Source organism: Manacus vitellinus, unplaced genomic scaffold (genome assembly GCF_001715985.3).
Source record: "Manacus vitellinus isolate BGI_N305 unplaced genomic scaffold, ASM171598v3 scaffold_3_pilon, whole genome shotgun sequence".
NCBI classification, from domain to species: domain Eukaryota; kingdom Metazoa; phylum Chordata; class Aves; order Passeriformes; family Pipridae; genus Manacus; species Manacus vitellinus.
The window spans coordinates 2,704,909-2,722,739 of NW_021940535.1; the positions used below are offsets into that span (position 1 = coordinate 2,704,909).

General features: G+C 40.1%; 1 protein-coding gene across 3 annotated transcripts in view; it reads right to left on the reverse strand.

Annotated features, from left to right (window-relative positions):
* Positions 1 to 17,831, reverse strand: part of GLI3 (GLI family zinc finger 3) — a 210,545-nt gene that overhangs the window by 127,922 nt on the left and 64,792 nt on the right. For all 3 annotated transcript variants that reach the window (XM_018075744.1, XM_018075746.1, XM_018075745.1), the window contains one exon: positions 15,248 to 15,490. In XM_018075744.1, the coding sequence (XP_017931233.1) occupies positions 15,248 to 15,490 (243 nt within the window). The remainder of the gene's footprint in view (positions 1 to 15,247; positions 15,491 to 17,831) is intronic.

Consider the following 17,831-nt stretch of genomic DNA (forward strand, 5'->3'; position numbering starts at 1 on the left):
ACATAGAGCAGTTAGGAAAATAGATGGTCCTGTGCATATTTAAGCATGATGAAACTAAGTCTGGAAGGTAAGGGAGGGTGCATAAGATTTCACAAAAACAAAATAAGAAGAAAAGTTTAAATTACCTTGAAAGAAAGAAAAGGCCAAAGAAAGAGTTGTGCATAAGGAGACTTTAAAAAGTTCTGAAAGAAGACAATTTGAAAATCCATCCAGTTTTTTTGTCCCTAATCAAACTCTTTGTTAATATGATTTGAATCTATATAAGTATTTAACACAACACTTGGAACTAAAAGTCACTGATACTACTTAACTGAGGAGGATTCCTACAGTTCTCAGATCACATTGCATTTAACAGATTTTTTGAGTATACGTTTCTCCTTGCAGGTCTAGTAACTACAATTGCTACTGCCACTTCTGAAAGAAATTTATATGTGCTAACAACAGAATTCAGCAGCTATATGGCATCTGTATATGTAAGTAAATAAATAAAAAGCTTAATACACACACATGCTTCTGTTCTATTACTCTTTTTGAGTTTTCAGATTGTTAAGTATTTTCTAAATACAAATAAAGACACTTTGGTGAAACTGTCAGACTTATCTTGAGGAACTCCTAGTCCATTCCACACTTGTTAGCCTGAGTTCAAGTTCAATAACAATTCTGTTCTTTTCTAGCAAAAAAAAAAAAATAAAAAAATCCACTGCTACTAATATAAAATGGAGAATTTACTACCATTGAAAATTTTCTCATGAGAGGCATAAAGCCCCAGAGCTGCAAAGACATTTTTAATATGTGTAATACAAATATATTATTTACATATATATAGGGAGAGGTTTGGGTAGCACCTGCTGCAGTAGCTTTATATAAAGGGTCTTACAAAACCCTATTTTTAGCCAATTATAACTTTCTGAAAACTTTTTCAGGATTTAAGTTTTCCATGATTATTCTCCAATTGAGCAGAATCAAATACCATATTTTTGCTTTATGACACTGCAGGAAAAAAAAAACCAAAACAACCAAAAAACCTCCCGAGTTTTCATTTTCATATATTGCTTTACTCTCAGAATGAAAGAATGGCTGAACTTTACATTCTGAACTCCCAGGGTGGCTGACCCCCACTGATTACTAGGTACTTTTGTTATTTAGAAAACACTAATACTATTATTAGTAAATGTTCCTATGGTATATGTACAAACAGTACCACAGCTGGCCATGTCACCTCCTTGTCTCCAAGAAACATTATTTCTTACAATCTGTATAATGACAAGCCCAGGAGTCAACCCCAGGGCCCAGAAGGAAGCTCTATCAATTTCTTGCCTCACTGTGGACTTCGCAACTGAATCCTTGAACAGCAGCATCACATTCCCAACAAGCTGCCTGAAATCAGCACCTTCCCTTTGTCCTATTCAGCCCACGTGCATTTGGGTGAAAAAAGAAAGGAGCCAGGGCTCTTTACAGAAGAGGTCACAATTTGGCTTGGTATAGCCAAGCACATTTTTTCACCACAAACACACTTAGCTTTGTGCTGAAACATTGTTAAACTGCAGTGTTGACTTCCAGTTTGAAAAGAAGCTTCATAATGACACTTTCACATTGAAATGACACAAACAGCCACTAAATTCAGTTAAATACGTAGCATTGCCAGTTTCCATGCATTTATCATCAGGTGGAATAAAAATATCTCACATTCCCTGTATTTTATTAACTCAGAAATGTAACAGCAACCTGCAGAATAGCTTTATAGAAGTCAACTGCTGACAACTAGTTCTAATGTGTAATTAAAGAAGGGGAACAAAAATTTAACATCATGTTATTCAAGTGTTTCTATCTTAAAGACAGTAAGTATAGAATATTTTATTTATTCAATATGTGCATAAAGACTACAGCTACAGCACTTGATTATATGTGCATAGAATGACACACCTATCTGATTTATATAAATTTCAGCTGCCAAGAATATGTCTGTATTTCTTCAGACAACAGAAAGGGATCTTGAAGGGATCTTTAGCAACTCACATCATGACATTTCATTACCTTTATTTGAGTTAATCTTTGTTTTCCTTAGTTTCTGCTTCTCTCATCCTTCCACCCTCTCAGAATTAGCTATTAGGGAAAAAAATTGCATGGGCAGAATTTAACAATCTTCACAAATACAGTAAAAATTAAACACGTGCACTACTTTTAAATTAGGTGCAGTTTGGAAATGTAAGAATGTATGAAGGTCACAGGAATATTTACGGCTACAGTGGGACCGTACAGTTTTATATAGCCAGCATTAGCTATAGGGTTTTCTCTAATATTTTTATATATAAAGAAAACTAATCTGCTGTACATACATTATGAGCACTTTTAACATTCCACGTAACTTCCAAACAGAACACTCAAAAAACAACCCAGGAGGTTTGTGAAGCTGCTGTTTTGCTTGCCTTTCCTTTATAAAGTAATATCACTACATAACTAATGACAAGGTACTCTGTAGGCAACAATGCACGACTCATTATTTTACCCCAAAAGGATTCAACTTATAACTCTTGCTGAGTTTTCTACGTAGAAATGTTTTGGGTTTGTTTTTTTTACTAGAACACTACCTCTTATAATAATTTGAATTAGGGCCACCAAGCTGCTTGATATGGGTTCAGAAGAGCTAAACTTAAAGACTTCTACTGTGACGAAGAGTTCCTTTTGCTATTTATTACCTCCAGATCAGTAACTTTACTTTCCCCTGTCAGGATCACTGATACTGTTTTCACTTATCCAACATGAACCTTCCTCTTACTTTTACCTCAGCCCCTACCCTAAAGTTACAGTATCAAAATGACTTTGTAACATTTAGTTCAAATAGGGAAATAGCAAGAATAATACTGGGAAAAAAGAAGCCACTAACGTTCCTTTCTTTGCCATCAGGGTAGCATGCTTTTTTCCATCTTCAAGATGCAGATCTGTAACAGAGTTACACAGAAACAGTACCAAGAACAGAATGTATCAAGGAGCTGTAAGGCACTTGCTGGGGCATCCCCAAACCCAGGTATGACTCCCACAAATCATTGCTTCACTCTGCTTGTTGCTATTTCACCGGGAACAGGCTTTGTCCCTTGAAAATGGCAAATGTATTTTCATAAACAAACCCTTATAAGTGTTGCTCTGTCTTTTTAATAAATTAATACTGAAAATTTTCAACATTCTCGTACCCTAAACCCTGAGCAGAATAGCACGAATGCAAAATTCACTAGTGCAGGCACATGAATAAACCAGCAATATGATGATTTCTGATTTTGAAGCCAAACATCATCACTCCCCTCCTTTTAGAAGCAGAAAGGGGGGTGGGCACAAGAGAAGAAAAGAAAAAGAAAGACTGCCAAAAACAGCAGGCTAAATGGAGTAACCGGAAGCGTACAATTTACTGCTAATGGTTCGGTGTCTGCAAAGGACTGCTCAAGCTGTGCTCAACAAAAACTCAGTAATAGCCAAAGAGGGAAGCAAAAAAGGCAAGATGTTTGGCTTTACTTTCTGTCAAATACTGTTAAATATGAGCCACTTAAAAAAAATAGAATGAAAGAATGCAATAATGCTTTGTACAGGTGGTACTGAGGTCCCTGGCTGGGCCTTCAGACAAAACCATTCCCGTGTAAACCTTAAAGAGGATTAATCCTCAAGGACTACTGTAATGAGACCTTAAAAGGCTGAACAACAGCAGCGTATCACGGAGGGAAGCAGTAGCCTGCTCCCAGAAGTCTTCTCTAGCAGAGTTACATCAAAGCAAACTGGGACCAGATAGCAGGATTCTGCAAGAATCCCTTATCTCGGCGCTAGCGGATGTTTCTCCTCTGATTGTCTTGAACTGCCACCTGTCCCAGACATCTTTGAAGGCAACGTTAAGCCTGTGATGGATCTGACCTCCTCGAGCTGAGATTCTTTTATGTCTTTCTTCATTTTCTGCTCTGTTACATTCTTTCCCAGCAACGTACACTACATGAAACAAAGGGAGTTCTCACTCCTTGACTTACTGTCCCCAGCTATTTGAAAGCAAAAAAACAATGTTAAGGATTATACTTCACCCGCAATACGAAGCTGTCCTCAGGAGACAAGTCTCTTATTTTTGAGAGTTATAACTAGATGGCTTTTACACGAAGGGACTTTACAATGAGGTTCAACGTTGCTGGGAGCCAAGATATGAAAGCTGCATACCAGAGATAGCTTAAAAAAACAAAAAGGTTCATAATACAGAAGTATATGAAAAACCACATTACAAAAATAAGCAGGAAAATAACCAGGAAGCAGCAATCCTCAGAGGAAACACCAAATTATTGTAGTATATGTACGCATCTCATGTTGCACACAGATAGCCTTTAGTACCAGTGTCCACCATACTGTAACAGTGACAAAATCATCCTAGATTAAAAGAAAAAGAGCTGGTCGCTCCAAATAAACCAGCAGCTCTGCTACCTGAGACACATGCATACACTGACAAAGTATACACCCAGCTCACACAAAGGGATATGGCTTCACCATGGATGTTACGCAGCAGGATTTGTTTGCAAACAGCGATGGGCTGGAACTCAAATGCCCATGACTTGGTGACATGTACTTGCAGTTGGATTAGCCAGTTACAGAGCTGAAGGAAGGTTCAGGGGGATGTCATCAGATTTTTTTCTGATAGCTACAAGCCACAATACAGAAGTCACCATGGTTCTAAAACGGCTATACTGAGGAGGAATTCTTTTACAGCTCCCACCTCTGGTTTCCCATTCCTACACTTAATCAGCTCTGGACCAGTTTTTAAGTCCTTTCTTCTAAGTACATGGCACTGTCAGAAGAACAAGAAGCAAAATATTGCTTGGCTGAAGAGGATTGCTGCCTGCCAGCAACACCTCTCAGTTCCCTGCACTGACAAAAGGGTGTCATTTGTTGTGGTTAGGTGAGACTCATGGAAGTATTATGCAGCAGGATGGAAGCAGGAAGAGAAAGCACATTCTGCTTTTGAAGCTCCCTGGGAAATCACAGCTGGAAAAATACAACCAACCATATAAATGGTGAGATTCTGAATCAAATAGCTGAGCTGGACACTGTGGAAGACTGCAGCAAACAAGGAGCAGATATATAGGGTCTGAATTTAATTTAAAAGAAAGTATTACATGGAAAACACTGAGCAGACCCAAGTATTTTCTGGAACCAAGACCTACTGGCACATGTTGCCATATTAATGTGGCCTAGAGGCATGCTCGGAAGGAATTTGAAGATGACTTCTTCCCATCCATATGACAATTCCCACAACAGGGTATCATGCTTCAGGACCATAGAGCATTGTCAAGCTAAGCACCAGGCTCCCATGAGGAAACTACAACAGTCACTTCTCAGTAGCCAGCAGAGCACACCATTTCAGATGAGTGCCTTCCTCAGAGAGTTGTGCCAATACTTTGTGTAGCCTTAACAAGCAGTATCCATGTCTGCATCACTTCTTGAAGGCAGCCTAGAGGCCACCCCCTTACAATAAGGTATGTCAACCTTGCGCTTTGCCAGCCTTCAAGCACAGCCTCAGCAGCAACTGGGCTGCATGCCTTGGATTCAGCAGGACCCTGCATGCCCAGGCAAGCCCCATGTGTTAACGCAACACAGGAACACTCCCAGAGGCTACCAAAAAATTCCAGACAAGGAGAGGCTGGTCTCAACACAGAGCATGCTTTAACCCACCTGTACAGACCACCTTTTCAGAGTATACACACAAAACTAACATCTATGGGAGGGTCCACTACAGCAGCCCTCGTCCTCCTCAACCCTGGTTTATAATGCACAAAAGATGAATGTCAATACTAAATGCTGGGTGTGCGCTAATCTGATAACTAACTACTGACTTCGAAAAGATTTGTCATTTCCCCACAAGAAGCCAGAAACACTTCTGCAGGTGACAATTCTGGGCTTTGTTCAGGTTTTTAATTTTTTCTGTGGGAGCACACAAAGCCAGATCAGGCTTTTGGCCTTTATTTAAAGGTGTTTCTTCCAGTTTGCTTTATGTGATTAAATTTAAAAAAAAAGAACTGAAATCTTGTAAGAGTGAAATGAGTGAAAATAAGGATAGATTATGGCCATTGCTAGTCTCATGCAAAGTGTGGCATATATAAGCAGGCCATACAATAGGCTTTCCAAACCCAGTCCCAAATACTGGGCAGCTCAGTAATTATCCACCAATATATGATTAGTGCTTCTCTTTTCCCTTCCAGGTAAAAGACAAGAATTCCAGTCCTATCATACTGGAAATTAATGTTTTTGATATCTGGCACCAATTTTATTGTTAAAAGCACTGTAGATCACTGGTGTCGATGCCAATTCAAATATCATCTAGCATGAAGCACAGCTTTGGTGCCAACAGCTTTTTATCACTGTACCATGCTGGTCCATCCCGGTAAAGTGAGCAACCACTGTTTATACATAACAAAGGCCTTGATCCAAATTTATTCCCCCAAGTAACCCAATTTCATTTCAACAACAATGTTTAACAGAAGCCAAGGCCAAAGCTGGAAGCTGTCATCAGTTGTATCTGTAGGTGGATTGGTGAAAAAGAAACATACAAATCAAATTCAAGTACCTTTTCATACTAAGGAGTCTGACATGCTGGAATGAAATTTGTTTCAACACATTTTAGCTCATTAGTTATTTGCTTCAACACCTGGTATGGTGTTATACTCAGCTGTTACCATAATCAGCATTTTTTTTTGAAAGTATTTCATATGCCATTACTTTTGGTTTGTTACCATAGGCTATTTCAACGGGGACTGTAGATGGAGGAATTACAACATTCAGCTCTTCATTTGCAAAATGGTAACATGGATACTTGGGAATTACGATTTTAAATTACAACTAGCCTGGAGAACAGGTAATATAAAAGGGTAGAATATAAGGCAACCAGGGATTATTCTGAAGTTTATTGAAGCCAGTAGCTGTTGATTCATTTAATTCATTGGGTTCTGGATCAGCATCGTTCAACTGTTTGGGAAAAATGATGGCTCAGGGCAGCACTGAAATGTGAAAAGGAAACCAAAATAAACAATGGGGGACCCTCTCCACTATCTTATTCAGTATGATACATGAAACAAGCATAATTGAGATTAGAAACCAATTCTGTTATCTGGGGAGTTATCTGTGCTGAACTCCAAAAACTGCAAGACAATAAAAAAAGACAATAAGAAAAAAACAAAGTCAAAAGAATTTTTTGTGATAACTTATTTTTAAAAGGAAGTGTGAGGAAAGTGTACAAACCTGTACATACAAACATTTCTGTGCACATATTGCCTTTCCTGCTGCTGTGTACCAACCACTACCACACATGTCAGTGGCCACATGGCAATACAGCAGCTGTACTCTTTGTACAATAGATTGGTATTTAGGACAGTACTGGTTACCCACACTGGTTGTTGCTGCCTTGGCTGTAAGCTATATTATCAAAAATGAATAAAGGTAGCCTATATAACTCCAACTGAAGTAAGAAGCATTCCTGACCTGATCTCCAGACTCAGATGTGACCCACTGAGCAAGCTCAAGAGCCCCAATTGTAAGTAATTTGAGCAGTGTTCTAATAAGAGCTTAGAGAGTACTGTGTAAACTACCTAAGTTAAGAGATAAAGAGCCAGACTAAGAGGAAGCTAATTGAGTTGCTAGGTGTGAATAAAAGGAAGCAGAGGCTATGGCTAAGTGGCTCTCCTCCTAAGTACTGAGCTCAATCAATAGGAATAAAGCTGTATCTGCTAGTGATCCTGAAAATGGTTCAGTAACCAAAGCATTTAAACTGTCTTAAAAGTAAAGGCCTGGACTCCCACGGGAGGCTAGTACTGAGAGACTTCCATGGGACAAGTTTGAAACTGCACCTTCACAACAGGGACCATGCTACCTTTCAAAAAAACGTCCCTTGACAAGTCCATGGTCCATGCCATGGAGTGAGGAGGCCCACGGTGCCCCCACACTGCCATTACCCTCACTGCCCAGCCCGAGGCATCCTCTGTGACACAACACCCTCCTTCAGTGCCCACACGTCTGGGCTTCACCCCAGTCCCAAGAGCAAGTGAGGAAGAGTAAGGAAACATGGTGCACATCCAGATCTCAAGCATTCAGGATGCAAGAAAATTAACAAAAGTGAATAACAACAGAGGAGCACCCTGTAGACATTAGTTACCCTGCAATCTAATTATTGCTAGTTTTCTTAACAAAAGTTGGACAGTGACAGCAGAAATGGAGCAAAAAACCATGAACTTCAATGTTTATTTTCTACATTTGGACACAACAACTGAGGATTTTGCTGCCTAAACAGGAGCATCTTAGATCCCTAATGTATCTAGGGTGTTCATACAGAGTTCGTAGATATGACCAAAGATGCACTAAAGCCTAGTGTGTCCAGGCTGGCAGACAGATCAGCTAGGATCCTCGAAGGCGAGAACATGGTGCTCAAGTGCCAGTCTCTGCTTAGGCAGCTAAATTCCCACTAGTAACATTGACCAGAGAGAAGGCCACAAATGCAAGAAAATCACCTCTCTGGCAGTGTAAAGCATATGACCAGTACTCACCAGCTCAGAAGAATCTGCTTCACTTGACGAAAATCATGATCACTGAACCAGCACCAGGTTCACGTGTTCCCCATGCTTTGCCACGAAGACTCAAGTTGTTGCAGCCCCAAAGCTCCTTAAAAATACAGGTAACCCATCCGACACAAGATGTATGAGACTGAGTGCTGGCTAACCTTTACAAAGCTGTAAGCAGCAAAGTCAAAGGGGCTGCTATTCAAACCCCATTCCCTTGGCCAAAAAATGCACACAGGGCAAAGCTCATAAAAAGCTGACTGACAGCAACCTCAGGCATCACGGGATGCTTCAAAATCTGCAACAAATGATGCTTATCTTCCTTTGATCACTAGTTCTCTACATACCTCATACTTGGCTAGCTCCTTGCACTACACAGCCTCAACAAAAGTACAAAGATTACTCTGATAACTAATGGAGAACTAGTGATCTTGCCTGTTGACAGGCAGTAAGGAGAACAACAGTTATGTGGTTTGGGTTTTGGGGGCTTGAGGGAGGGGGAGGGCTTTGGTGTTGGGGGAGTGTGTTTCAGAGAACACAGCAATGGAAGTACCATATCTCTCATATGCTAGCAGATCTCAAGGAGGGAAGAGGAAACTTTATCCAAACTTTTTAACTCGGACTTTAATGGCTTCTCAATATATTTCCCCACCTTCTAGCTGCTGGTGCTACAGAAGCTACCTTGTAAGGACACAAGATCAGCCCAAATCCACTACAGATCTTCTTTTTTAAAAGAATTGTGACAAATGTCTGTGTATCAAGGGATATGGCAACTTTGAAGAAGCTTTTCATTATGTCCTGATTTAGAGATTGCTGATGTGCCTTGATGCTCAAGAGATGGATTACATTATTTCTTAGCTTTTTCTCCAGAGTTCTTAACTATGATTCTATGGCTCTGAGCAATGTATTCTGTCTCTTGCCATGAAGGCAGTATAACACAAATACATACTGCAAAGCATCTAAAAAAGCTTTAGCTGAAAAAAACAATCTGAATCCATGAAAGAGGTGGTTTTGCATTTGTCCTCTGTCTTTATCTTCCCTGTTCCTTCAAAAAAACAAACCAAAACAAAACACACCACACACAAAACATCATCCCACAGCTTGCACTTGAACAACAAAACAAGGAGAGATTAATAGAACTTTCTTTAATGTGATCCTCATTTTTAAAATTTTGAAGTCCAGTGGAATTACAGGGCCATATGAGACCCCAAATATTCTATTCTACCCTCCACACAAACCGGATCACCTCTTTCCATGTCATCACCTATAGTTTTCTGCTAAAATTAATACTACTGATCATGATAAAAAAAGAGTCAACACAAAGAGAGATATGTATTCACCTAAACTGGAAAATAAAACAAAGTGGAAAAAAAACCCTAAAAGATCCCATTTCAAAGCTTTTCAGATATTGGCAGTTCTGAAATCCGTCTCAGGTTGAGGAGAGAAAAAATCCAGAAGAAGGAAGGACATCTCTACATGTTGTAATTCTATGGGTGCAATTGTTATTTCCAAGTAAGACCATCACACAGGGGCAGAAACTCCAGGGCTCTCAAGAGACATAGCTTATTTACAAAAGGACTCCAGAGAAATGGGCAGGAGTACTTGTAATGAGCTGAACTTCCCAAACATAGCCTGGGAGGCATCTTGGAGACGGTATTTCAATTTATAAGCTGCTAAGTTTACAAGGTCTACAGCACCTTCCTAAATTCCACACTGAAGTTGCCTCTGACCATAAGTTTGAATTTGAGAACAGTAATGTTTTTTGTTGGAGGTTATTGAAAGATACTATTACATTTTAGACTTTTAATCCCAAAAATGTTTTTGCAAACATGCTAATTTTCTTAAAGTCCTACACTTCAGTTGCTCAGCTGACACCAGTAATCTGACATTTGCTTTCATACTAGAGGCTTTTTTGCCTGTGAGTTTTATTAAAAGCTTTAGATTTTACTTTTTCCAAGTACTCCTACCTGATAACATTTGGAAACCACCCCCCATACATCACTGTCAGTAGAGAGTTTTGTTACTAGAGTGCTTAAGTCTCTCCCTTCCAAAATGCTGCAGAAAGAGTTGAAGAAGTAGGACCCAGATTTTCAGAGGTATTTAAGAGGCCAAACTCACTTTGAAATTGAAGAGCACTTAAATGTACTTAAAGACCCTGGCCCTAAATCTCTACGAGGATTCTTCACTGACACTCTCCTTCCACTGTCCAACCAGGTTGGGGAGAAACTCTCTATAAAAAGCTGTCCCAGGCTCCTGTCACCCAGAGACATTGGGAAACTAGTCCAATGTGCCACATATAGCTGGCCATTGTGGTTCAAGCCTCAATGCCATGAAAAGTCATTGCTTTCTAAGTATTGCATTTTAAGACAGTGTTTCCAGTTACCAGTTTGCATGTGAAAAAACAGAATCCAATCCCCTTTTTTTTTTCCCCACCCTCCCTCTCTCTTCCTTTCCTATGGGGAGATGAAGGAAAAGGAATTCTTGTCAACAGAAATTAAAATGCAGTAAATGAGCAAGTGCACCTAGTGATCCAGCATTGTGTTTTCCTTGCTGAAGTCTTTTGTTCACGTTGCAAATTGATTTTGAGATGACCCTAACACTGGCTAATATAACTCAGACAGTTATGCAAGGCCCAATCCTTACAAAGCCTAAGTCCAAGCATAGTCAGTGGGAACTGAGGGCAATCAATACCTTTGGAGGGCTAATCCTATGAAATGTGCAATAAGCAGTTCCCACTTCCCCAGATAGATACAGAAGCTTCAAAACCAGCAAAATGAATCCTTCATAACGAGTACCGGGAAAAAGAAAAGAAAAAGGGGAAAAAATAAAAAAAAATAGAAAGAAGTGAGTTCCTGTGCAATCTCTTTGAGACGAAGTAATTTATCTGAAAGAGATTGCTGCCAGGGCCATACATTCCTGTATATATAAATTTTTAGATCAGAGCCAAGTGAACTCTCATTGCTTTTTACTTGAAATAGTTCTTCAGGCTTTGCTAATTAGGTACTAACAATTCTTTCATATGAGCTGTGAAACCCAGGGAAGAATATCAACAGCATGTTTTAAATCAAAGTGTTTACATCAGGAATGATTCATTTTTTCCATGAGGAATGACTTGCGAGACAGGGAGTCTTAGCACTGCCATAAATCTGCATGAAAATTAAAATTGTGGAAGAAAATAACAAAGGCAAGTTACTATCCCCATCTCCCCTGCCTCAGCCCCACCTCTACAGACAGAATTTACATTAACAAGGGGCTCAATCTACCTCTGGAATTAGTGTTTGAGAAACACAAGGGTTTAAATCCATTTAAGAAACACTGTTATTAAGGCCAGTAACCCTGCTCTTCTCACTAAAGAAAGGTGCAACATATGATGAGAAACTCCAGCATTTCTATCATTGTCCCTAAAGCTTTTTAAATGAAAAAAGTTTTTAAAAAATTAAACAAAAACACCCCCCCCTCCCCACACTTTGTGAGCAGTGTTTAAATAGTGGTTAAGAAATCTGTAACAAAAAAGAAGATAAAAACTTTTGGTTTAGGCCTGTGTTTTCACTTTTATCTGTTGGAGGATAGAAGACTGTGAGCTGAGAATGAGACTGCACTCACAATCTCAGTTGCTAAATGGTTGAGGGGCTCTCTGGTGGTGCAGAAGGGCTGCCAGCTCCATAGCATGTTTCATCCCAGCTGTTTGAAAAGCTGGTTCACTTGAAACTCAACCATTTTCCCCACCCACACTCTGCAGGAGAGCAAACTCCCTCTCAATGAGGTATTTATTCCATTTTTATGGTAACTATTATTACCAACATTTACAACATCAGTCATTTTAATTAGAAAAAAAATTAAACCAACAAATAAATCCTGCAATGTACAGAGACTCATACATATTTACATGTAGAAATGCAAAGCACTCAAGTTGTTTCTAATAACTGTGGCTCCTGGAAGGGACATGCATTCCACACAGAATTGACTTAAATGCTCTTTTGCTTTTTTTGCCATGAAAATATGCAGATGTCCTTCTTTAAAAAAATTATTTTGCCTTTTCCTGTGTTACAGGAAGTTGCCCACACTTTTAAATACAAAGCACAAATTAGGGATCTTGACAAGTCTATATTTTCCTACCACAGGGAAACTAAGAAGTTACTATGAATGTTTACATATCTGACTATGTTGAATTAAAACAGTATTTTCTATCCATATGCCCAGCAAAACTAGCAAGAAACTAAGAAGGGAAAAAATAGCTTTGCTGGTTCTTTACCTGTTGCTACAGTGGGACTTGGGTATGTTTACATTATTCAGCCTTTTTCATATGGACCACTAAAAGTGTCAGTCTGAATACAATCACCACTTTGATGAAAGCATGTCTTACATATATAAATGATACAACCACTATGAAAATTTCAGTAAGACTGTCTGCTTTCCTATAAATCGAAGTAGACATTTGTCTCTTTAGTTGTCTATCTGTATCATAGCTATTAAAGGTAAATAAAAGCATGATGGCTCTTTATGTGACAGAGGGACTTTATAGCTTGAGGGACTTTATAAATCAGTGAATACAAATTTACAACTCACTACAGCAGCAGTGAAGCAGGTCTGTCCATCTGATGTTTTCTGACTTTGATTTTTGCTTTAAGATCATGATGCTCATTTAAAATTAACTTATCTACCTTTTCTTTGTTGTTGGATGCTGGGTAACTTCTGGTGTTCTCTCAACTTCTGACATCAATGTTTTTCTAGTAGTCCACACAGCCTAATCAGCTAGCATTAATGTGGTAGTTAGTTATAACTAATATTGGTCACAATACAGACACAGCAGCTTCATTAAATCTTGACAACTCTTGTCAAAAGGTGAATTTGAGAAAATAAAACAAAATAAACTAAATGTAAACCTCTCAGACACATTCAGACCAACCAGCCCCTTTTCTTCTGTGTGAACCTTCGGTGGTATCAATAACACTTTAAACAAGATTTAAGGGGTGAGCTGGCAGCTGGTCAGATGGTCAAAATGGAAATCGTCACCACTAAATTCAGCATAAGGTTTGTTGTTTGTTTGGGGATTGTTTTTGTCACACATTTCATCTCTCCCCAGCTGTACTGCCTACAAACAGAAAAGCTATTTTGCTTCCCCAAAAATACTTGCCTGTCTGTTTTTAAGTTAGTTTGGGGGTTTGTTAACCATTAAGCTATGAATGGTGCCTCCAACCCACAAGCTAATATTTCTATGCGCTGCTGCTCTTGAGCGGCCGTTTGCACTTCACATTCATGCCCCTCTGGAAGAGGAGTCTGCTGCCGGTGTGCTGCAGCACATCCTCCTCAACAGAAAGATGAGTAACTCCCCCAGAGGGTTTGAGCAGGTCTGTAGGAGAGAACAGGAGGTGGAGGGTGCACAAAAACCAACTGCCTACACTGAAGAAGAGCTCAAAAGCTTAACAGCAAACTTTTCCTTTAAATACTGATCTAAATTACAAGGCCAACAAGTGTTCGTTTTCTCATAATACCTCCATCCTTATTAACACTCAGGCTCCTTTTTTTAAGAAGGAGGTTGGTGAGACTTTAGGTTGTGCAAGACATACTTTGATCTGCACCCTGATGAGTGAACATTCCCCTTTGCTGCTAGCCCAACTAATGAAGGGATAAAATTAGCTTTTATCCCTGGCACTTTCTTTAGCAAAATAACAGGCACTAATCAGCTGTCCTCACTAATCAGTCGTCTGGCTAATGACCTTTTGCCTTAAAACACTAAAATTTCTGAATGATGTTTAAAAAAAAAAACAACACGGACTGACCTCTCTCTCTTTGTGGGTCTTAAGCCTATCATCTGGAATTGGAGACTGCAAGGTTAAATGGCAAACCTGTATCCTGGCTGGGTGATAAATCTATAATCAAAAGGCACAAGCCTTGACACCTCAAGATGTACTTCATTACTACACAACTAAATGATTTTTTTTTCCTCTTTTTTGTAAACTAGAAGCAGATGAAAAAAATTGCTTAACTCCCTCATATTTTGCCTGTGGAGAAATCCATTCCACATCTGTGTTCAAGTGTCAGTTAATTTCTTACTTTTTTATTAATGCCTGAGCAGGAATTCAGAAGTTGAAACCATTTGCCTTTTTTCCTCCCCCTTACAACTTCAGGGAACTGTAGCTGGGAAAGAAAATTGCAAAACCACTCCATCAGCCTGCATTCTCAAACACACTTGTGAATGTCTAAAAAACCCTCCAAAACAAAACAAAAACTCCTAAAGCACAGCAATAAGCATTCCAATCCCCCAAATTCTCATTGTACAAGGCACAGTTCTTCCTCCTCTCAATACCATATTTTAACGTTGTTTTAAAAGAGGGATTTTTAAGGCCTGTTTCATTTTCCTTCTGTGCTTTCTTTAATGAGGCCCTTTTTCTTCATGCATTAAGGAGGTGGAGCAAACGCAACCCTGGATGGCTGAGGAGGATTAGCAACAGATGAGATGTCCTGTGGAAGTTGCTTTGCAGAGGCCTGAGATAATTTCTAGCTGCAATGCAACTGCACCCTGGTTTTTAACTTCAGGAAAAAAAAGATTGCATTTACCACAAACACCACTCCCCCCAGACAAAGCAGTTCTCCCTGAGAATGATGCAAAGTGGCAAATAAAGTTACATTAAACTTGACAGTCTTCCAACTTTGCATCCCCGAATGAACCAGCAATCAATACTCACGGTAATGAGGGTCCATGTAACCGTTTCGGGGGTCCATGGTAAAGAGCGTCCCACGGTAAGGTACAGAAGGTTCGGGAAGGTGCGATATAGATCCATGGATCTCCTTCTTGATTAATGAGGCCCTTTCCTCACTCGACGTGGAAGGCTCTTCACTGATCTTGCTGAGGCCTTGCCCACCCTGCGGCTGCATTGTGATCGCGTTCCTTCTCTCTCTGTGATAGGTCTGCCCAGGACTTTCATCCTCTGCAAAAAAACGAGGGAGAAGAAAGAGAGAAGGGAAGAAAAAAGAGAGACACACACTTTTAGTCCATTTATAGCAAATACAATAAAGAAAAGTTCTCCCCCCGCCGCCCTCCTCCTCCCAGTGTAAGTTTGTGACAGGAGGTGCCTGTGTGGCTGTGAGGGATGGCCTGGGGATGCCTGCCCATTTGGAGCCGGCAGCGGCAGAGCAGTAGATCACAGTCACCCATGCACCGATGCCCCTACCAACGGGGCCATCAATTGTGCAGGAACAGACACAGGCTTGCTGTTTCCCTGCCTCTGGGACAAGGAGGCTGGGAGCTCAGGCTCCCTGATGGGGAGTCAAGAAATGATTTGTCACACAGAGGAGAAGATGAACCCCACCAGCTGGGCCTAAATCACACCCAGCCACCCACCGCTGCTCTGCAGCCCAGCTCCAGGTCCCTGGGGCTTTGCCTGTGTGAGGGGCTGAAGCCTTGCAGGGAGGTTGGTAGTGATCAGAACTAAGGTGGGCAACAATAAAATGTGTACAATTGCTCAAGATGAGCGCCCACGTAGGGTGGTGGGGTAAGCTCCTCCTACCTCTTCTTCCCATATCCCCACAGACAAACATACAAATTCCTAATCAACAAGGGGAAAGGAAAAAGGGCAGAGGGAATAATAATAATAATAACTAGGAGGGTCTAACCCAAGTCCTAGTTTGGAGTAAGGCTCTAGGCCTATGGTACCACTTGTGATGGGAAAAGAGCCTCCTGATCATGGCTCCACCAGCCTTCTATGCAGGCAGCTCCAGGACTGGGTGCTAAACCAACCCTCTGCACGCATGTGAATTTTAACCCCCACTGTTAAAATTAATAAAAGTTAATAGTAATAATAAATTAATTTTAAAAAGCACACATACTTCGAAAACCAGACAAAGTGGCTATATTCCTCAAAAGCCAGATGTGTGTTTCCAGGTGCATTTCACACATGCCATGTGGCAGAGGGGCTTTGTCAGGTACACAAGTCTCTAATGTAAATGCCCTCCTTCAGTTTCATTATTGGTTTAAAACACAGAGACATTCCTCTAAACAAGCATGATTGATTGCTGAATCCTTGGCCGATACCCATGCTCTAAGTACAGCCTTCTTTTATCAACTACACAGCACATGCGAGTTTACACCAACACATCTTGAAGGAGTACTGATAAAGACACTTCATTTCAAAGTTGCTCCGCAGTTCTAGAAGTACACAAGGAATCTCAAATTATTAAACACTGGGCACAAAAACGGTAACCAGAAAAGGAAATGAAAACACCCTTGGGAAATAAAACTTAAGTGCTCTTACTCTACAACCCGCATGCAAGCAAGAATGATTGACACCAGTGCCAAGACTGCACTTCAGTTGTCAAGAGATTTGAAGTCAGGGCTAAGTTTTCACTTGCACCTTGCTCTGGTGTACTTGTTCACACAGCAAAAGCACCAGCCAGCAATTCACTAGGTGACTACTTTCAGCAAGCCTGATACCAGAGTAACTCAACCTATGTGCCTTTGTACAAATTAGATTGGAAACACGCTCTGTCCTTATGGATACCTGGAGCTGAATTTTGGCCATTATACGTATAAACTAGCTACACCATTGCCTAGAATGCATTGCTCACTAGTTTTCTCCCTGTTCTCTCTCCCCCCAAGTAGCAACAAACATGAAAACCCAGCACAGTAGCCTATTGAGCACTTAATTATTTTTCTATCTCCACGTATTACTGCAACCAGGGTCTGCTGACTTATCAGCATCTTCCAGGGACAGAATTCTTTTTACAGCCAGCAGTAATTCTCCATACAGAGAATTTCCAGGGTTGGGTCTGAGGAGAAATAGTTAATGGAAATAGACAACAACATTACAGAGTTTAAACCCTTTGCCCTTTTCTGCTTTTTATTAATATGCACAGGCACTAGTCCCTGCTCTGGATTAGCAGGGTTTAAGGTTTCAACTTTTTACACCGAAGCTGGTTTTAGTTACAGAACTGCAAAAGGGGGTCTAAAACTTTAAAACTTACAGGAGGTTTTTAGAAACTTGCTTGTATAACTAAAAAATAAAATATAAATCACCCCAAAGTCATATTTTCCATCAGGTTTCTCTTTAGCCAGAGTCTTTTATGTTAAATTTCAACCTAGAGTGAACTTTCACTGATGAGATGTAAACTCCTATAAAAATAGGGGATTACATTCCATTTGAAATTCTGACAGACCCTTAAGCAGAGCAACCTAATGTGTGCTAAAACAGTTCAGAAAGAAGAAAGCTAGGGTGATTTGTGGGGCTGTATAATCACTAGGATGATCAGATAGGATTTTGGTTCTTTTACTCT